Source organism: Passer domesticus, chromosome Z, assembly GCF_036417665.1.
Source record: "Passer domesticus isolate bPasDom1 chromosome Z, bPasDom1.hap1, whole genome shotgun sequence".
Classification (NCBI taxonomy): Eukaryota; Metazoa; Chordata; class Aves; order Passeriformes; family Passeridae; genus Passer; species Passer domesticus.
In genome coordinates this window covers 28,927,460-28,950,380 of record NC_087512.1, presented here as the reverse complement: position 1 = coordinate 28,950,380, position 22,921 = coordinate 28,927,460, and the positions used below count along the sequence as shown (strand labels likewise).

Genomic DNA, 22,921 nt, shown 5'->3' with positions numbered 1-22,921 from the left:
TAGAGGAGGGTACCTTTCACATTTATTTAATTTGTGTTTGATAAACATTTCAAAGGTATCTGGTGTTTTTTTCTCTGTGACATTTAAAACCAAAAACTACCCTTCTTTAAGGCTTCAGTTCTTTCCCCTGGAAGCTGCAATATTTAGCAAAATTAGACTAATTACTTAGTATCAAGGATACTGCTATCATACTGGATTCATATTTAAGATGATTGTCACAGTAGCATCAGAAACCCAGCCAGCAGGTTGAAAGTGATTCAGTTCCTCTTCCCATGCTATTGTTTATCCCTCTGCACGAGCTGCATGTAATAAAAATAATGTTTTATTTATTTATTTCATGCCCCAAATAATTTGACTTTTTAAATTTCATAAACAGATGAAAAACAGAATTGAGACCCCAAAACTGCACAGCTCCCAGAAACATTTTTGCAATTCTGATCCTGTCAACAGTTTGGAGTCATTAAAGTTACAATCCTGGCATATTAAATATGATGAACGATTGGAAAAGACAAAAGATACCAAAAATTTCTTCAACAATTTCTACTCTCATAAACTTTTTAATCTAACAAATTTTAACGAAATATTTCAAAAAGCAGAAATAGTGAAAGAAAACATGCATGCCTGAATTTGAGCATACAGACAGAAAACTATCAAATGAGTTATCCAGAATCTTTCAACCTCAAGGAAGAAGACAACAGAGGTGGCAGATACCAGCAAAATTGTCAGAATAGCATCCATCACTTCTGTGTTCTGCTGCTAAACAAAATCTGTGGAAGTACAATAAATTAATTTTCCAGTCCTTGCTAGTGAGAGGACACTCTTTCAGCCATTCAGCAGACGACAACTCATACTGCTTTAACACTTCCTTAAAACACCTGGGTCCCATCCTTAATATTACTATTTCCAACAGAAGGTGTACAGTCAACTTTGAATCTTTGTTTCCTGAACATATCATGACTCCTTCATCTTAATCTCTCAGATTTAAAGATGAAGGGGGCTCAAATTGCCTTTAGTGGCAATAGTGACGTATTGCATTTGTTGTTTAAGAAAACACACTTCTATCCCTGTGTAAGTAAAACAAATGTATCTAGTGAATCACCAATTTTTTCTTTGAGAGAAATATTTATTTCAAATCAACAAAATAGAAGATTGTGATCTAAAACTCAGTAAAATTAGATCAGGACACCCCAGCAAATGAACAAATGCAGAATAACATGTCTGATTCCTGTAAATTCTGGATACTCACTTTCCAGAGCTGACCCCCTTCATATGGTCTGTGTAGATATAGATGTCTGGGAGGAATTTATTCAGGATGCCCCTTGCAGATTCCACCATTCTGTTTGCCATCTGTGGTGACACTCGGACAGAGTATCTACATTTTTGAGCTAAGAAATCCATTGTGATCACAAGAAAAAATTGAAAGCACAGACTGACGAAGTGAAAAGGCCCCAGTGCATTATTTCAGAAAACATGTGTTTTATACATCTATTTGTGGGCTTTTGTCCATGTTCCTGTACCTAGAGAACCATATGCATGTAAATGTTTTCCAGTCTTTTCATTGATATACCTTGAAGTGAAGTACACAGAACATGTGCTGAAGAACAGATTACGACTAAGTACATATCTGTCTTGAAAATGCCCTTCATCAAATTTAAATTGCTGTTCTGTCATCTTGTACTTTCTTATGATGGAGGAAGTCCCACATGCTCTGTTCTTCATGATTTATTAAAACATGATCCTGAGTGAAGTTTCCGTGAATTAGCAGCAAAAAAATCCTGCCTTTCTGTTAGGGAGAAATTGGAAAGATGAATAAGAAATTAAAGACAAATGTTCCAACAAAAAAAATTAATTAAAAGGCTCCAAGAAAAATATCTTCATTATCTCCAATTATTTTGCAGTGTTCTGAGGCTATCAGAGTGGTAGCCTCAGACTAGTTCTCTAGTCACTCAGCATCTGAAAGTTCCAGTGAAGAAGAACCTACCACCTTACCACCCACCCCAACCCACCTTCTAACAGTACCTAAGAGATGAACAGCCTTTCTGGTCTTGTACTCAGGTGCTGCTTCAGAGACACTCCCAAAAGATCTTCAAATATACAAAGCACGTTATACTTTAAATTCCAGCCCAACTATAATGCAGACTCAGACTCTACCAATATGCACATCCATTCACACAGCAATGCAGAGAAATACACTCTCAAAACTCCCAGTTGGCAGGGAGAAATTTTCTTTTCTACAATTTTCTATAGCATCTCTTGTGGAGTAGGCAAACCCAAAACTTTAGGATCTTAGGGCAAAATCATTAAAAAATAATCAGAAAACTGGTTGTTCTGCACAGTTGATGCACTCAGTATTTTGGATTATATAAAAGGCTGCTGTAATATGACCTCCACAGCTGTGAGGAAGATTTACTCAGATGAATCTTGGAGGAACAAAAGTACACATAAAAAAGACATAAGGGCTTATCCTTCCAGATGTTTTGTAATCTATTGCCTTGAAGGACCACTTAATAGCTAAACTAAAACGAGTCTGCCTCTCACTATGCTTAAAGGCAAACCTATGCCGCTGAGAAAAGGCCCAGGAAAGCCTACAGCAAGGTAGAAGTTCAGAATTCAATCAGATACATCAAAGTGGTCCATGCTTGGTACTGCATATTAATGTCAATTTAGAACAATGGCAGTAAAGTCATGATCATTGCTTCCTCCTCCACACAGAAACATAACTACTTACTACAGAGCAGAATGGAGGCATAAGAAAATTACTTTTTTCACCAATATACCACAGCAACTATCACCAAAAGCACAATGAGCTGCCTGCTTTCTGTTCTACAGCACATGTATCCAGTAAGACTGCTCTTGCTTGGCACTACTGCACTTATCTAAATGCTGCAATTGGACAAAGTAGTCAAAACATCCAGTTTGGTATGCCATAAAGTAAAAGAAGAAACATGCTGCAAATCTACACCTCTGGCAGAAAATGTGACCTTGTTCCTGCTTTCCTTTTGAGTAATCAATGCCAAATCATGTTTGGGCTCTCAACCATAAATTAAACTACATGTTGGCCACTGCTTAACACAGTTTCACGTAGGGGATTTCTACCTTCTTTCTACAATGACAGCAGATTCATGACAGATATGATACAAAAGCCACAAGAGAAAAATAATGTCAAAAAGAAATAAACAATCCAAAACATTGGCTAGATTGGCAGTTGTTTGAAAAAGTACGGAGTTCACAAGAGTATTTTGTGCCCTTATCTCCATATGGAATAAAACCTCCTCCACTTCCACCTGCACTGGTACTACCAAAGGTGAAGAGCCAAAGAACCTTCTTTCAAACCACACAAAAAAGCTTAGAGAGTGCTGCAAGGTGTAAACTGAACTAAGATTTAACTATCACACTAAACTATCACCCCATATAACTTCTGCTAAACTAGTAACCACCAAGATGTCACCTATTCAATGCACAACTAAACTACATTGGTTACTACTGAATTTACACACCAAGTAAGATTTCTTTAAGTGCTCCTACATTATGTGATGGAAGGTATTTTAACTTTTTCTTGCTATTGAAAAGACTTTAAATAGTGCTGTTCAGCTTTGACTTTATTCAATAGCTTACAGATGCTTTTTGAATAGCAGTGTTTTGAACACAGGAGTTTTGGGACACAGTTCTGCAATCTAGTTGTATGATCCCTTTGTGTAATGTTGGCCTGTGTTCTGTGCTCAGAAACGTGGGTACACTTCTATGGCTTCCAAGTTAGGGGATTTTTTCTTAATAAACAAACACATTTAAAAGTAGAAAAACAGACAAACAAAAAGGATACGCAGTTCCTCTGATGCGCTTGATTTTTCCCGGGTCTGTGAACTGAACAGGCTGCAAGACCTTTCTCACTGGGCAAGAAAACAGTATCTCTCCACCCCCTTTGGGAGGCATTCCTCTTCGGCTGATCTAGAACAAATAATGGAGGAAAAAAAGCAGATTAGTAAATAGTACAAAGAATGTACCTACACACCCCAGAACTACACTTTTATTTCTCATAGAATAAAATTTTTTAAGTAGGGGCATTATGTAAACACAGGCAAGAAAACCACATCCTAAAAGCAGAAATGGATTTTGCATCAAAACTAAAGGCAGGCATTGATAATTTTGTTCCTCTCTAGTAAAGTAAAGCATGGCTTCTCAATTGGAAACAGTGCAAAACCAAACAAAAACATCTTTACCAAGACAACCTTGGCTTAAGATTTGTCTCTAGTAGCAGATTGCACCTGCCTGCTGAGGTATTTGATTTGAGCTCAGCTGATTACAGCATGGTGCTGATAATGCCATGGTCGTGGCTTTGATTCCCATATGGAACATTCACTTAAGATTTGGACTTGATGATCCTTACAGGTCCCTTCCAAGTCAGAATATTCTGTATGTGAGGGACTAAAATGAACTCATTCCCACTAACAGGTCTGTCTAGCCTGACCCAGTCCCACCATTCCAAGCCAAGGGCAGAGCTGGGACATGGGCCAGTGAGTGGGTCTGGGCAGGGAGGCCCAGAGCCAGGCAGGGCAGGGCTGTGGTGAGCTGAAGGCCAGCCCTGCTGCAGGGTGACAGGAGCAGAGGCCGACAGTGCCAGGACAGTGACACAGGCAATGGGGCTGTGGGCAGGGAGGGGGTGAGGGGTGAGCCTTTGCAGAGCAAGCCAGACCCTTCACACATTTCTCCCACCTAAAAGAAACCCAAATGTTGTTTTGCATCCAGATTTACTGGGCCTCTGAAGACTGTAGCCTTCAAGAAAAACATCTTTCCTCTGTTTTCCAAACTAGAAACAAACCTCAACTACCCAAACACAGATTCAGCTCTCCTACAGGTTAAAAAGGTTAAAGATACCATTTTTAATTCTTAGCCCCAAGCATGAGGTAGAATGAACAAGCAGAAATAAAAAGGTAATAAATAAACTGAAAAGCAATAAAAAGCAAAAGGGTTTCTCAGTCTTCTTTGGAGACTAAGAAAAGTCACTACTTTCTCCTTACCCTCCCTATCATCATGTGGCTCGTAGCTACAATGAATTATCTGTTAGAGACAGAAGCCCAAAGCAAGCACACGGACCCATGAAGTACTGCAGGAGCATAATTTCAACACATGCTTGAAAATAAAGGAACAAAATGTCTTACCTTGATTTCCAGACTTTCACCATCAATTCCAAACTTCCTCAGAAGGGGTAAAGCTGTTGCCTTAAGGACATCAACCTATGTGGAACACAGAATTTTAAGAAAAGACTCTCTATTTGAAGTTATGTTAGTCAGTAATTTAAAAAATCACTAAATTATGAGGTGACTAACAGAGACAAGTCTTCTTCATAGAAGGTACTTTATGGGAAAACATGGGAATGCAGTACAGAGAGCTTCATCTAGTTAGCCTACCACAATACATCATTACTAAAAAAAAAAGTCCTAGAACAAATTACTGGCAGATAGAATTTCCTATTCTGGCTTTCATCCTCAGCCTGATTTTGAATGTCATTATGTAAAACAGCTTACTTATTTCTCTGAACAATGAAACATTTCTCTGAACATTTCTATGTTATTGAGAAAATAATATTCTTCTGTCATTACTAAAAACTCCTTTATCTAAACAAATGCAAGAACCACTACATTTTTTTCAATCATCACTGCAAGATATAGCTACAGCATTTGGCACAAAGATCATTCTATCAACAACTTCTTTTTACCTGTTTCTAACAGAAGCTTATAGGTGGCTTCTGCTGAAGCACTTAAAAGAATCTGAAGTGGGTAACACATCATCAGTGTACTCCCTTTTAAGCCAGGTGCTCACCAGGTCCAGGTCTGAACAGCATAATCCTTGTCATTGCTCTTTCTAATTCCTAAGACTACAGGGACTGCCCTCTTCCTCCCTCTTCTGAAACTTCAGGAGTGTTGCCAAACATGATATAAATTATTTAGCAGTGCAACAGCACAGGGAGTTACCCAAGACAAATTGCTGTGGAGAGACAGGATCAGGACAGCATGACCAAAGAGAAGATAAACACAGATGAAGGAAACAGTCATGAGGTAGACAGTATTTGAGAAGGCAGATAAAAAGCACTCTCTTTCCCACGTCTTCAGCCAAAAGTAATAATTGTCGAATTTCATTTTCTCTGCTCTGAAAAGAGTGCAAACCACTGACAAAATTGCAGTACCTCACTACAAATCTGTGAACATTCTGTTAATGATACCTTAGGAGCTATGAGTGTATGTTGTAGTTCTCATTTTCAAATCCTGCTGGATAACATATCTCCTTTCTTACAGAAAGACATTTGGTGTTGGTTTTAGTATCAATATTTGAATGTCTGCGTTAAAACAAAACTGCAAGCCAATGCTTAACTTCTTTTAACTTACAAAGTTTACAGTTTTTTTAAAGCCAGGCTACCTTGCTTTGGCTCTTCAGTAGTATTCATTAACTGTACAAATCTGAATTTTGGAGTAAAGCCTTTACTAACATGCATGTGCACAAGCATGTGAATACCACTGGCATAAGTCTCAGCAAGCTAATCTGGGTCAAATTAAAATTACACAACATTTCTTCCTCCTTCTCATGAAACAAAACATACCAGTAAAAACTAAAAACTTTACTGTGTAGGTTAAGAACTCAAAAAACTTCAAGACTTGTTGTAGTTTTCAGTCCTCAGAAAAATTCCAGACATAATACTTAGAGGTACCAGACAGACAAATAGTAAGACTGACTGTTCCAATTTTGCTGCCTAAACAGAGGAGGCCATCAGCAGTATTTGAAGAATGGGAGAAGGGTGTTCTGCCTCACAGACAAGCGGGGAGTTGGGCAGGATGAGAAGCAGTTCACTGAAAATCAAAAAGCAGCAGCTGAACTGAGCTGTAAACCCATTTTTCTATCCTTTTGCCTATTCTCAGCCATAAACCCCATCCCTTAGCTCCCCTTGGAGGACAGTTATTCCATTTCCAGAACAGACAGCATAACACCTTTCAAGTTGCACTGAAACAGATGCATCATACAACTGATGGTATACCTCACCAAAACCAACAACATTCTAAGTCACATAAATATTGCTCATTCGCAAAGTTGTGTAAATGCGAATCACTTATCACTTCCCTTTAAATAAATCTACAGTAGCTAAGAAAAAGGTAGAAAAGTAACTTTAAGAATCCCTTATGCAGTGCAAAGATATATAAAAAAAACCAAGCAAAACAACAACAAAAAAACCCAAAAACAAAAACCAAAACAAAACAAAACCACCAAAAAAACCACACACAAAAAACCCTCACCCAGACAGAGACCCTGCAGCACATGGATACCTGAGAAAGGGAAAAGCACCAGCTGGCCTGTATATCCATTGGCACTGCACATATCATTGAGCCCCACCTAACATACAGTGTTATGTTTTGCAAAAAAGGGCTAGATTGGGAAAAGGGGGAAGGGGAAAACAGAGTTTTACAGGGAAGAAAGAACCATGGGAAGAAAACCCAGTAGAAAAAATTTGTTTTCTACAGACAACTGTTGAATTCTGATTAAGACTGAAGATTACTGCTCCTAAGCTAAAATTTAATATACTAGTCTCATGTCTGCATGACAGTCATTTGAACTCAAAGCCCCATGCCATAGCTGTAAAAAACCTTCAACACCTGGAAACACAAACATCAAGAATGATTACTCTAAAACACATTACTGCAGCTATATCTAAATGTCAGAATAACAATACATAGAGAAGGAAAGGAAAATAGGAGCTATCATTTGCGTGCCACCTCCATTCCCTTCAAAAAGTCACTTTACAAAGGGCACCCTCTGCATACATAATCACTGTACAGAGAAACTTTAAACTGTCTCAACCCAGTCTCACATGGTTGGTCCCACAAGCTACCCAGGGTCAGATCTCACCAGCAACAGCACAGGAAAACATATTGCAATTGCAGGCTGCCAATGAACAGTCCAGGCTGGTATTCCAAAGGCTTATCTCTTCGTGACAAGTGAGTGCAAAGTAGCAATCCTTTCACCCACTTAGGATGTATCACTCACACTGTAATAATACTGTGCAGTATTATCACAGAATCATAGAATGTTCTGGGGTTGGAAGGGACCTTAAAAATCATCTAGTACCCCTGCCATAGGCAGGGACACCTCCCACTAGAACAGGTCCCTGTCCAACCTGGCTTTGAACACTGCTGGGATTGTGGCATCCAGAACTTCTCAGGCTGATTTGTTCCAGTGTCTAACAATGTATCAAATCATCTGGATAATATTATTATTAATAATGTCAGCACAGTCCCACTTGGAACAAGTGCATGTTCAGTGGCCATGGTACTCTTCAGGAGTGATGCCAGTTGTCAAAGAGCCATCATTGCACCCTATTGGAGGGCTATTAATGTATGTAAACAAACACCACAGTAAACACATGCTCTTACACTCCAGGAACGCAGCCTGACCTGTGCCTCACTGAACTCAGCTGAAGTCTTTCCTTCTACAAGATCTCCTTTATAAACTCTTCCTCTCACCTGACTCTCTTCTACTCTCCTCACAGCAGGAGATCCACAATATTCCCCTGATCCACAATATTCCCCTGCATGCACCTGACAAGGTGATCTCTGCTGAAGAGCAACCTCAAACCACATAGCAATCACATCCAAAATACTTCTGTGTAAAAGGCTGCGTAAAAGCCAAGATCTCAGAGCTGAAAGCAGATTGCACAAAGCCCAGTGGGTCAGCCTACCTGTTCACGGCCACCATGAGAGAAAGGTCACACTCCCCTGGCTGCACACATATTCCTGCTACTTGCCTCCCACTGGCTACAGCTCTTCACAAACTGCTCCAGTGTGGATTCCCCATGAGTTCACAAGTCCTGCCAGCAAACCTGCTCCAGCATAGGCTCCTCTTTCCACAGGCCTCCAGGTCCTGCTAGGATCCTGCTCCAGTGCAGGCTTCCCATGGGTTCACACCCACATTCAGGCATCCACCTGCTTCAGCGTGGGTCCTGCACTGGCTGCAGGTGGACATATGCTCTGCTGTTGACATTTATGGGTTGCAGGAGGACAGCTGCCTCACCATGGTCTTCATTATGGGCTACAGGGGAATGTTTGCTCCAGTGCATGGAACACCTCCCATTTTTCATTGTCCCTGCTCTCTGCAGGACTGCTTCTCTCACATATTCTTACTCTTCTCTCCAATTCCACTGTTCCACCCTCCAACACTTCCTCCTTAAAGCTGTTACCCCAGCAGTGCTGCCACCATCACTGACTGGCTCAGACTTGGCCAGCTGACATGGCCTCTGTCAGATTAAGGGAAAACTTTTGTCAGCTTCTCACAGAAGCTACCTCTGTAGCATCACAGCTCACAAAATCCAGCCATGCAAATCCAATACAACCCACTAAGTTGAAGTGGAGAAGTTGCTACATGAAGAGCAGCAGGTAAAACACCTAAACTTCCACACTGTAGTCACACTGGTTTGCCTTTCCACCTTCGGGAAGTGGAAAGCATACAGATAGAAATTCAAGCAGAAAGCATAGAGAAACAAATTCAAGCACCTCTTTTTGGGCAAGCATAGGTAATAATTTTTCACTGAGTTTATAAACATGCTCTGTCTACTGAAAAATAAAAACCAAAATCAATTTAAAACCAAGTTTCCATTTACTTAAGCATACAAATAAATTAGGGTAACACTTAAAATTGTGCTTTTAGTCTCAGAAACCAGTAGTGACATACATATACCAAACAACTTGTAGACGTCCTTTAAGTACCCTATTGGTGTGCACCAGGATTAATGCTTACTCAGGCAAGTTAAACAGACATAAGCCAGGGTTAAAACAATTTTAGGAACTGGTATTCAGTTACAACCACTTAACAGTTAGCAAGTATGAGCTGAGTCACAGTAACTGAAGTTGTTACTGTGTTGTACTAAGAACTAAAACATGTCTCTACTACAGCACAATGAACTTAAGATGTAACTCTTTACACGCATTTGATTTACGTTCAGCATACGGAGCTTGGCAGTCAGCTGATGTATGCCAACCCACTTGTCTAAGTTTTTGCAAGTGCAAGCACCTTTCAAGCACAAAATAGCCTTAATTCTTGTACCCATTTGAACTAAAATAGTTTAATCTCAGGCCCATGTGACTGATGACCGAAAGGAGATAATTTCCCGAATCAAGACTCCATTGCTTAGATGAGCATCCAAATTTACCTGAAAGCAATATGAACATTTCACTACTCTTCATCTCCAGATTATGCAGGAATTTCTCCACTGTGATTAAGTAGTCAACAAAAAAGGGACTTCTTTGATTCTTACTACTTACCAGTTACAACAAGTACTTTTTATCACAATGACTGAAAGGGTAGCAAAAAATACTCCCTTTTTTTCTTATAGTGCTGTGTACAACCCACTTTGATCATCCCTTGACTCATGGGGATGTCTCACAGAGCCACAGGTGAGAGAGTGAGTTTTTTAAATGACCAGAGCTGAGAAGTCATAAATTCCAGCAGGACTCAGGGACTCATGTAGTATCTGTAGTTATACTTCACAGATATTTGTATTAATTTAAACTGGTTAAATTTTTAGATTACAATGTGTCCTTAATTTACTCAGAGGAAAACAGGCAATGTCTAATCACCATTCAAAAAGTAAAGAGTAATGCTGTTCTCTAAAAGCAGAAATTTATGTTTGAAGTTTTTGGAGAAAAATAAATAAAGAGCACAATCACTAATCTTTACTTCAGCATTCCGATCACATCTCCCACAGCTCATTTCTGGTAACAACACTGGCACAAAACAAAGGACTGCAGATCAGTAATAGAAACCAAGGCAAGTATTTCATAGCCATTTGACCTACCACACCTTCTGGCATGTTTCTGAAGAACCAGAGAGTTATTACATACTTTTGGTACTGTAATTGCCTAATCATCATGTGACTCCTGTTTCTAATAGAAAGAAGGCTTGACAGCAGCAGTGGTATGACTGTGTCCAGAATCCAGCAGAAGAGACAGATTCCTTCCTTTCTGCACTCATATTTTGAAGACACTTTTTTCCTTATAAAGTAAATACAAGTATGGTTCAAGAGAAACAATCCATTGAAATTCTAAGAGAAGAGGAGAGCCAAACCTGTGTCAGGGCCTCACAATGCATTTAAAAGGAGTTTGCAGGGGAAAAGACAGAAGCTGTACAGAACTGAACATCAGCTCAGCCAGGGGGATTACAAACTGAAGTTTAGAGTGTGATACACTCTAGTTTAGCAGATGCTACTTTGACTCAGAGAGTTTGTTAATGCAGCAACAATGGATACTTCTGGATGTGAGGGATGCTAAAAATTTGACATGTTTTAGACACTTCTTCCCAATCTTGTTATTTTAGGGGGAAAAATATCCTTCTCTGATACTTAAACTTTATTACTTACCGAAGGATCTACTTGATCATTTGTTACTCCCCTCAAGACAATCTTCAACGGATGCTTCATGAAAGGTGCCAAGCAGAGCAGACTTTCCAAGTAGTAGCCAATACCACGGCTGGGGCTGCAGTCATGCTCCAATGAGCCTCCGTACAGAAGACCAGGCTGATAATACAAGGTAGTACCTGGGGAAGAGGCCAGGGGAGCAAACCAAAATGAGAGCACTGTAAAACACTGGCCATTAAAACAGCATAAAAATACTTTGCAACAACATATGAGGCAAATTGGAGGCAGAAGACTACATGGAAAGCTAAAGCACTCCCAGCACACTATTTACATGTCTGCAGCTAATAAATGGGTCAACACATGAGTGTCTGTCTGTCCTGAACACCATTTTCCTCCTTTCCTCTCCAACTAAAACCAAGGATCTCTTAGCAATCTCAAAAATGCTAGTACAAGCAATTATTATTCTCCATAGAAGCTAAACCTTCGTCAGTCTGTTACGAGTGATTGTAGTCTTGGCGTATCAGATGCTAATTCATTTGCCTTACTTACCAACTAAAGCTCATTAGAACCCTTAAAAAAAAAAGGAAAAAACTCAGACCGGGTGAGGTTATCATATGGAATGCTTTTCACCCTAATCAAACTCATTTCTAAGCATGAATAAGCAAGCAGTTTGGCTAAGAAGTTTGCCTCTGTAGAGGGTAAATCTTCTTTTTCTTCTACAAAAATTGATTCTGGCACAGAGGAACCTTTACCCACTGTGAAATCCTGCATACCTAAAAAAATACTAATTTTAGTTCTTGGGCAGTAGAGCTCCCTGTGTTGTGGTGGAACACTTGACCTTCTTGCATGTTATTACAAAACTTGTCAACTTTGTTACTTCTGATCTTCTCAGTCAATCTTATCTGAACACCTACCTCTATAAAGACAAGATTTCCGTTCTACTGCAGAAACTGATAAATCCTGGAGACCAAGCAGAAAAAAAACAGATCTCACCTGTTTGGTTTATTTCAATCCGTGAGCCATTGGTCACTTTGTCAATCAGGCGAATAAAACTTGCTTCAAAATCTAAGGAGTAGAGCACAGACAAAACTGTAAAGTTTCCTAGAAGTTCAACACCTTACTTGTACTTTTACCCTTTCCTGATTTCCATGACAGTAAGGCTACTCTCACTCTTCAAGTTGTGGTATAATGCCACCACATGTGAAAAGGCAATTGTCTGTAAAAAGCAGAGATGTTAATGTGGGCCTCCACATTTACAGGCATCTCAAATCAACTGAGATGCCCTCAGATGTGGCAGCTAGACTAGTCACACTCTTCTCCCTGGCACACAGCACATAATAAAAGTGGACATTTCTGACCACAGTGGCTTGAGAGATTGCTCTTGTCCAGGACAAAACTTTTGACAATTTACATTTTGCTCAGTACAAAGCAGAACAGACAAATCATAGCAAACAGGACCCCACATACTGAAGCCTGACAAGCTAATAACAGCTTCACATTATTCTCTGTAAAAGTGTTAGCTGAAAAGAAGGGGATATTTAGATATGAAGTGCTGCTGCTGCTGTTTATCTGTTCCACAAACAGAATTAGTTGCTTGCAGACTCCAAAATTTTCCATTTCCAAACCAGTTTTGGACATACTTAGGGTTAGAAAACCACAAGTCATCCCATTGCCTCTTTTCTTGCTTGCTGTGTTCACTATACTACAGCAGTTCGTGTGGAAATGATTCCTCAGTTTCTCTCAATTGCGTGGACTCTCACTCAGACAATGAAAAGGATAAGCAGATTTAACCCCAAATAAAACCAAAAGTACCAACCAACCATAACCAAAAAGGAAATAACACACACCAAAACAAACAAACAAACAAACAGAAATTCCAAACAAACAAACAAACCCCAAACCAAACACACAAAACCAAAACAAAAACACCTGAAAAAAGCCATCCCAGGAACAATATGCTAGTATTTTAGTATCCCAATATGGCACATGCTCGGTATCAACAAGATAGGTGAATACATGCAGAATTCAAAACCCAGTTAGTTTTAAGAGCCAACAGCATCTGCACAACATCTCTAGGCTCCAGAATTCCCTTAACAATAATCCTATGTTACTTCTTACACAGTAATCAGGATTCTTCTTTCTACATGTGACTCTAGGATATAACAGATATCTAAACCACAGAGTTACCTGCAGGATTTACAGTTTGTCAATACCTGCATAACATGATTTATGCCTCAGTCACACAATACTGGTTCTGCTCTCTTTCTAAACTAAGACACTTATATGCCTACAAAGTTTATATCACTTTATAAGCACTGCAGCATCTTCCAGTGCAAGAGTGCATCCTTGTGGGCACACATTTCACTCTTGGAGAACACCAGTAGCAGAGTTTACAAAAGTTCCAGTCATGAAAAGCAAAAAGAGCTGCATGTTGAATTATCAACGCAAATCAGGATTTATTGTGATTATTTTTCTGTTACAGCCACAGTTCACACTTGAACCCATACTTAAAAAACACTCTTTAAAAAAACATGGCAATAGCTACAAACTTCACCACCACCAAATGCTCCACAGTGGTAATAAATACTTTGGATCATGGTAAGTCAAGCAGACAAGAATACTTTGGCATTTTTGAGTAGAATTTTTAGCTACACGCCCAAGGCTCTTCAGGAGGCAGGGAAGCATCTACCCCTGTTCTGAACAGGGGGCCCTTACCCAAAAAACAACTGAACACCACAATAATGTTTCTTCCTCAAACTATGTCCTGTTGTTTTCTTATTTCAGTTCTGATGGAATTCATCCTGGGATGCCAAAGACTTTGTACGAGAATGACAATGGCACTCCCCAAAATAGATTTCTCTTAAACAAATATGCAGAAATGAGCATAAATGATTTCACGTCTTTCACCTTTCCCGTTTTGGCAAACCCTGACAAAAATCAAAGCACAAAACGTGACCCATTAAAACTGCACGACCGTGAGCTCCGTGAGGGAGCACACGGCGCTTGGGCACGGGCACGCGGCAGAAACGACGACCCAAGAGACAGGGAATTAATTCTGCCATCCCGACTGCGACGATCCCCACCGCCACGGGCACGTGAACCAGCTCCGGGGCTGTGGAGAGGCTCCCGCACACCAGGGAGCCGGTCGGAGCCCGGCCCGGCCGCTCCCGCACCGCCTCCGCCAGGCGCGGAGCGAACGCGCTGCCCCGCGGGGCGGGAGGGGCGGCTCGGCCGGGCAGCGCCAGCGCCGGCCGCCCGCACTGGCCCTGCTCTGTAGAAAAAAGCGTGACCCCGCGGAAGGCAGGGCTGCCGAGCCGAGCCGAGCCGAACCGGCGGGACGGGGCTGGTACTGCCGCGTTCCCCATCCCGCCCCGCCGCGCAGCGAGGGACGCTGACGGCAGGAGCCGGCGGGTGTGTGACAGCCCCTTGCTCCGGCCCCCTTCACCGCCCCTTCTCCTCCTCCTGCCTAAGCCCGCGACCCACGTGTGACAGCTACACCCGAGACCGGCGTGCGCGGCGCTCAGAGGAGAGCGCATCCACGGCAAGACACCGGGACGCAGCCGGGCCCCCTCCGCTCGCTGGGGCCCGCCCAGATGGAGCCCGGGCTGCCCCAGCTCCCAGCGGGGGTCTGCCCCTGCCCGGCAGCAGGTCCCGGGCACTGCCGGCGCCGGAGCTCCGCCGCCCCTCGACCTCTGCCCCGCGGCCGCCGGTGCCGCGCTCACCGCGGAGGCCGGGATCCTCCTCCTTGGCACGGATCTTGCGGATCTTCAGCGGGCGCCCGCTGAGCGTGGCCAGCACCAGGCGCTGCCGCAGGAAGTTGCATCCCGTGTAGCTGAGGCACTGCGTCTCGCCCGCCATCCCGCTGCCCACGTGGTTGGGAACAGGAAGCGCTGGGACACGGGCGGGGGCAAAGGGCAGGGGGCGGGCGGGCGCTGGGAGGGCTCGCACCGCCCCCGGGCTTCGCATCCGCCGGCGCCCGGCGGCGGGGCCGTGCGGCGAGGGCGGGCGGGGTTTGTGGGAGCACGGGTGCCAGCTCCTGCCTTTTCCTCTGCTCTCCCAGCCTGCATGTTTTCACTTGAAAGTTAAGGAGTGTGGAAGTGTCGGGAGATGTGTCTGACCGGAGCCCGGCCCGCCGCTCCTCCGGGTGGGCTCTCCTTCGGCGGGCGGGTAAGGACGGTCCCGAGCGGAACGTGGTGCCCGCACAAGGATTCTGCTCCCACATCCAAATGAGTCGATTTCTGGGACCATGTTCCCTAGGCAGTACTTTTCAGCATTTATTTATCCCTGGCTGCCCTAAGGAAAACAGCGGAGGAATGAGTCCTCCTCGCGGTCCTTGGGACAGGCTGTTTGCTTAATGATACTCACAGAGTCCTGCTGTCCTTAAGGAGGAGACCGACTAAGGCTTTCAGTCTCTTCCTTTAAGAGAAACATCGATTACAATGGAGGTGTGACAATGTCAATTGTTAGGCTACATTTACGTGCCCATGAAAAGAAGTTTATCGGAATTGAGTAGTCTAGTTGTAAGGGATGTACAAGAATCATTTAGCCCAACTGCTTCACTGCAGGGCCAACCCAAAGGTAAAGCAGGCTCTTAAACAGGCTCTGTCCAAATGCCCCTTACACATTGATAGGCTCAGGGCATCATCAGGCTTGATCACCCTCTCTATAAAGAAATGCTTCCTAATGGTGAGTCTGAACCTTCCCTGGTGCAGCTTTGATCCATTCCCACACATCCAATCACTGGATCCCAGGGAGAACAGATCAGCATCTCCCTCTCCACTTCCCCTCCTCAGGAAGCTGTAGAGAGCAAGGAGGTTGCCCCTCAGCCTGCTCTCCTCCAGACTAGACAAACCCTAAGCCCTTAGCAGCTGCTCAAAGCCATGGTGTCCAGTCCTTCCACCAGCTGTCTTGCCCTTCTCCAGACACCTTTGAGAACCTTCCCATGGTTCTGAAATGGTGGAGCCCAGAGATGGACCCAGAACTCGGCAGGGTGGGGCCCTGCCCTAACCCTGGGCACAGAGGGACACATAGAGTGCCGAGGTTGGTGCACTCAGGATGCGTTTGCTGATCTCAGGGTGGGGTTTGCTGATCTCAGGATGGCATTTGCTGCACCCAGATGGGATTTGCTGCCCTCCTGGCTGCCAGGGCACACTGCTGGCTGCCACAGAGTCTGCTGCCAACCAGCACCCTCAGAGCCCTTTCTGCAACCCCAGAGCTGCCCCTCTCCTAGTGTAGACTTGTGTCTGGCGTTTCTCTGTCCCAGGTGCAGAATCTGGCATTTGACTTGCCATTTTCATGTCACTGGTGATTGCCCAGTGCTCCACTCTGTCCAGATCTCTCTCTCTCTCTCTCTAAGGGTTCTTGTTCCTCAGGCAAGTCAGCAGCACCTTCCACTGTTGTACAGCAAAAGTCAGACAATTTTCCTTACAAATGATAACCACTTTTTATTTTACTAAATTGTTTTCCAGAGACTAAAACTTCTTTTTTTAAAGCCACGATAGGTACACTTTCCAGAAACTGAAGGAACTAAGCCACCTATTATTAGCTTCTTGCTGACAAAATGCATAAGGATATTTTTTTGTGTGGATACACTGGTCTGCAAGCTTTGTATCACAGCAAAGCAGAATTATTTCGTTTGGAAGGGATCTTTAAAGATCATCTAGTCAACCTCATGCTATGGGCAGGGACACCTTCCATGGACCAGGTTGCTTAAAGCCCCATCCAGCCTTGTCTTCAACACTTACATGTCCCCATTGGGCATACCCAACTTCTGTTGGCAGCTTGTGCCAGTGCTTCACAACCTTCACTGCAGAAAAATTCTTCCTTATGTCCAGTGTAAATCTACCCTTTTTCAGTGTAAAACTCTTGCCCTTTGTCTTGTCACTATTGGTAAAAATTCTCTCTCTGTCTCTCTGATAAGCCCCCGTAAATACTGAAAGAAATAAATGAGCTCACACCAAGGCCCTCTCTTCTCCAGGCTGACCAATCTCAGCTCTTTCAGCCTTTCCTCAAGAAGAAATTATTCCAGCCCACCAATCATTTTTGTGGCCCACATCTAGACTGATTGAATGGGGTCCATGTTGCAGAACCACAGAGTCAGAATCACAGAATTTATTAGGTTGGAAAAGACCTTTGAGATCATCAAGTCCAACCTATGACCAAACATTACCTTGTTGCCTCGACCATGGCACTGAGTGCCACATCCAGTCTTTTCTTAAAAACCTCCAGGGACAGTGACTCCACCACCTCCCTGGGCAGCATATTTGAAAGCCCAATCAGCCCTTCTGTGAAGAAATTCCTCCTAAATATTCCCTGGCACAGCTTAAGACTGTCCTCTTGTCTTTCCTGAACTGAGGACTCCACAGCTGGATTCAAAAATCCAGGTGGATCTCACAAGTAGAGTAGATCTCTACAAGTGGAGTAGAAAAGGGCAATCATGCCCCTTGACCAGCTGGACACACTGTTCTTTATGCTGGAGTCCAATTTTTCACATACCAGTATCCTAAATTTCTTCTCCACTTAATCCATTTACCACACAGACTGTAGAGATGCTTTGGATTTCCCAGACCCAGGTGCCAAGACAAAAAATCAAATCCCAAAAAATTATACATCTAAGTCAAAATATCACATCTGTGTGGAAACAAAGCCTAAGAAATTTTTTTAAAGGAAGCATGTTGAGAAATTTGTGGCAAATGAGAATCAAAAAATGACAGCAGTTAAACAGCATTTGTTCACATATGTGATGTCCAAGATTTCTGAGATATGGGCAGAAATATCTAGAGCTATTCATGGACAAACCTCACTGTATTTGTAGAAAAGAGTTTTGTCATGGACAGTTTTGTGGAATCAAAGAATTGTAGCTTTCTGTGTGTAAGAAATCAGTTGCCAGTTGTAGCTCTGATCTAGAATATAGCAGAAAATAGGGTAGGGCTTGGACAGCTGAAATTTTTTTCTGTTATACACTGAACAGAACTAAGAGAAAACTGAGTGTAAGGAAGGTAAAGAACATACATATCTTCTCAGAGCTAATTAATCTATGTCCAAACTTCACAAAAAAATTCTTAAAACTTTCTTAATAAATCAGTGGTTTGTTTTCCTGTTTACAAACAAATTCAGTCAAGTCTCTGCATAATTCCTTTGGGTTTCAGAGTTTGGAGGGTATTTTGGAATTCCAAAACAAACAGTGCTAAACTTCATGATTAATGGAGAAGTCTGGCACTTACTGTTTCCTATTTTCAGGGAATGACTTTGTCATCTTTAATTTCCTTCATTCACAGGCGTTTTAGACATTATTTCAGGATAGTAGTTAAATAACGGTTTGCTGTGAGTTTGTGGATATGGCGTGTGATAGGGGACAAATACTCCCACTGAATTCTAGTGTCTTCTGTGAGGACAGCTGAGTGAAAGGCTGTCAGGTGCTGCTGCTGGGATTGTGTTTTTTACTGCATTGACTGAACTCTGTATCTTATATTTGCATTGAAAATGTCTAGTCAACTGTGTCTACTTTGAATGAACTCTCTTCTGTGGTTCATTTATCTTCCTTTGTGTACTCCCCTGCGCTCCCACACATGTATTTTTAGTTCTGTCCATCCTGTCCTTCTTCTGTGACTTCCAATTACTTGCTATCATCTGTTAAAAATTTGCAAGTATCTGCTTTATGTCAAGGCATGGGAAAACAAAATTGGGAGGACAAAACAGAAAACATTCTTCCCCAAAAATTATTCCATTGGCAGTCAGAATTTTCTCATGTAACTGAAACCTAAGATGCTTCTGTAAAAAATCACTGGCATATATACTCTCCTGGAATAATGTAAGTATCCCTGTAATGAAAGGTCTATCTGTCATAAAAATACCCAGTGACATAAAGGAGGGGTTTTATTTCCCTGGGAATGCTATTTGTTTGTTGTGCTAGAAGTTCAAGGATTTCTGGAGTCGGGGGAATTATTTTTATCAACTGCCTAGAGGTGGCACAGAGAGACTGAGTGGCATATACATGTAATGATCTGGGCAGCTGTTACAATGTAACCTCAAAATGTAAAGTTATTACTGGCTTACCTCAGTACTCAGGGAAATGTTCCTTTCATTTAATCAGTGGTTGGAGAACATGACAGTCTCCTGACAGTTTAATCGCTCGAGATAAACAATACAGAAAAGGTCATTAAAGAAACTTCCAAACGAGATCTGCCTTCTGCTAATATATGAGGGCTCCAAGAATGCAAAACAGATAGCACTTTTCTCTGAATTTCTGTTAGTTTACATACCTCCCAAGACTTTTCACACAGTCTCAGAAACACAGCTATGTAACTTCTCTTTTATTTGAACTTTATTTATTTTCCTATTTATGTTAATATTGACGGATGTCTAAACAATCTGTGATGAGTGCTTTTTATAGGACTAAAATTACAAACTCCAAATACAGCTCAAAAGAACCACTGAAACAACAGAAATGTTTTCCAAATAATTAAAATTCTGTATTTGATTATTATCAACTTGTGACTCCAACAAAATATTGCCATTGCTCGTAACAGAACATAAGCCTTGTATTGAGTTTCCAAGGCATCAGAACAGAAGTTAGTCAGATTTGCATTGTCTGAATATCCTTTGATCTGCTTGCAGCTTTGGTTTGCTTCCTTTAATTGTGAGAGCAGTTTTGACAGGTTTTCTATGGGTAATTTATTTTTCATGTATTTAATGTTTCTTTTCTTGCATGCAGACCTGAAGCTGGGCACAACTGGTTTAGCAAAAAAGATGAAGAAAGTATCTAATATATGTGGAAGGCACTATATATAGTAAACTCAGATGTAATTTAGAGCTGCAGATTAGTGAAGAAAAGGCAAGGTGTAAAATTGTGTTAGCAAGCATACAAAAACAACTCCAAGTGAATCCTTGGGATGAGGAAGGAGCTGTCAACAGAAGCATGGCATTCTTCCTGATGAGGGAGTCCAGTTGCTGATGACTCACCATAACCCCACCACCCTCACCTGAGTGAGACCTTGGGACCCAGACAAGAGGAGAGAGGTAACTACAACACCAGGAGAATGGGAAAAACGAAGTGTGTGTGCAACAATTAATTATTAATATAATAAATAATAAAACTTAATAATGGTAATTTAGCATAAACTTTCTGTAGTAATTAATAATTCTCGAATTACACTGAGTTTCACTTATGTTAATAGATTTTTCACTTTACAAATAAGGTGTGCTTCAGCTTTGTCGCAAATAAGGTTTTGAGTGTAGACAAGCTTGGTGTACAGGCAATGAATTTCTGTCTGAAGAATACACATTTCCTAGGAAACTTAGGGTTTTGGAACAACCCATGCTATGTATAAGTGTCAATTTGCTATACTCAGCCATCTGGGAAGAATAATTCATTAGGCTTTTTAATAAAGGTAGGAGTGACACCACAAAAATGATAAGTGTTATATCCTTCTTTGAAATAAAACACTATTTAAATCCAAATAAAGAATCACAGCTCTACATTTTTGGTGTGTAAAGAGTTATGTCTTTGCTACTTTAAAGGAACAGTTCGACAGCAACATTTTATTCTATGTATTTCAACTTATATCTAATAAAAAAAAATCAAGTGTTCTTGATGGTATATATATTTTTGAAGAAGAATTTTCAGCTGTGTTGTGTATATATGTCAGCCTTCACTAGATAAATATTTAATGCATTATTTTAAAAAAACATTATTAATGGGGTATCTTGTTTACAAATACAGCATCACAGCCTTATCCAGGTTGGAATCCAGATCTGTAGCCCAATCTGTGGACCAAAGCAAGGTCAGACTGGGCTGCTCAGGGCTTTAACCAGTTGGGTCTTAAAAACCTCAGGAGCTGAGTCTACTAATACTTAGATTCCACTGCCTGACTTGCCAAGTCCTGCCACTCATCTTAGTAAGCAGCCTGTCCCTGCCTTCTCAGTAACCTTCTTGTGGGTGCTAGAAGGCTGCTCTTAGGTACTCCTGAAGCCTTCTTGTCTCCAGTCTGAACAAGCATGGTTCCATCTGTCTGTGGCAGTGTCTCTTCTCCATCCCCTGAGCACCTTGGCCACTTCCTGCTAAACCTGCCCCACCTGATCAATGCCTGTTTTGTACTGGAGGGTCCAGTACTGGCCACAGCACACAGATGTGGCCTAAGAAGTGCCTAATACGAAGGGATATCTGTTATCCCTGAAGTAGTGGCTGCCCTCCCGTTAATATGGCTCAGGATGTTAGTGGCCGCATGCTGGATGGTGCTTAGCCAGCTGTAGAGCAGTTCTCCCCAGTCTTCTCCAGCAGAGTTTCTTCCTTGCTGGTCAGTCCCCAGCCTGCACTGTTGGAAGCAGTGTCCTGGATGCAGGACTTTGTAGCTGCCTTTGCTGAATTTGCCAGGGTCCTGCTTGGCCCCTTTCCCCATCTGCTCTTTCAGAACTCCACCTCCTGCCCCTAAGCCCATGTGCTCAGGCCACGGGTTTGGTGTTAGTCACAGAATTGATGATGGTGCACTCTTCTCTCTTCCAGAGTTATTCACAGACACTAGACAAAACAAGGCGCCAGGACAGGCCTGGAAAAACATGCTCGTTAGCAGCTTTTGGTAGGGTACAAAACACTAAGCGCTACACTTCTATTCCAGCCAGATTATACCCATCAAATTGTCCACCCCTCCGCCAAATGAGGTACAAAAATTATGCAGCAGATCATGTCAGACGTCCTGCCACTCGGTGTATTATGACTTCTTCCTCATGCAAGTAACCATTTCATTTTGATACAAAGTACAACACTTGGGAAGTAGTTACCCAACAGTTTCTATATTAAACTCAGAAGAAAGGAATTAGACCTCCAAGGAGCATACCTGATAAAAACTCTTTTGATGGTTTAAGGCTCAAAAAAACCTCTTCAAAGCATTTCTTATGTTTGAAAAAATGCTGGGTAACATGAAAGATTATTTATTGGTAAGACCACTTGGATTTGTTTGAAATAAGATTTTCATTACTGTTCAGTCACCATGAGGGTTACTTCTATACTCACTAAGCAAGAGTTAAGTTTTTAATTTATACCTGTAGGTTACCTGTGTGAAAAAGATTAATCAGAATATAGTGCAAGTTGTGTTACACAAGCATTGACTACTTCATTATGTGAATAATTAAGTCTGAATTAAGATCATGAAATGTCATTTTCCAAACATCATAATGAGGCTGCCAAAAAACCACTTGTGTGTCTTAAAATACAGAATAGCTGTGTAAAGACTTGTATACAAACTAGTGAACCATTGACCCCATTTCTTCCATTATTTCCTTTTCCACTTCTGAGTATTTCACAACTACTTACAAAACTACTAGAGTGAGGTTTGGACTTCAGGAAAGATAGCGAAGGAAATGGGAACAATAATTTATTTTACTACCTATTTTCTGTAATCTAAGTACCCACTTGTGTTCTGCAAAGGCCATAGGTTAGTAAGAACCTGTGTGTGTGTGGGAGAAGTGCCTTTCTGTTCTTTTCCACCCCTTCCTCATGAATCTGTTATGAAGTTCAGAGAGGTTTCTAAATAGTCT

The 22,921-nt window shown here is 41.9% G+C and overlaps 1 protein-coding gene across 4 annotated transcripts in view; it reads right to left on the bottom strand.

Moving 5' to 3' along the window:
- RCL1 (RNA terminal phosphate cyclase like 1) overlaps positions 1-15,276 on the bottom strand; it is a 31,739-nt gene extending 16,463 nt beyond the window's left edge. Inside the window, exons 1-6 of one of the 4 annotated variants that reach the window (XM_064405180.1) lie at positions 15,112-15,276; positions 12,383-12,454; positions 11,393-11,568; positions 5,157-5,231; positions 3,821-3,945; positions 1,247-1,372 (exon numbers count right to left, since the gene is read on the bottom strand). In XM_064405180.1, the coding sequence (XP_064261250.1) occupies positions 1,247-1,372; positions 3,821-3,945; positions 5,157-5,231; positions 11,393-11,568; positions 12,383-12,454; positions 15,112-15,247 (710 nt within the window). In that variant the 5' untranslated portion in view covers positions 15,248-15,276. Of the gene's footprint in view, positions 1-1,246; positions 1,373-3,820; positions 3,946-5,156; positions 5,232-5,324; positions 5,384-5,713; positions 5,857-11,392; positions 11,569-12,382; positions 12,455-15,111 lie in introns of those variants that run through there. The other 3 variants (XM_064405183.1, XM_064405181.1, XM_064405182.1) reach the window with 3 other exon arrangements.
- Positions 15,277-22,921: the final 7,645 nt, after the last annotated feature.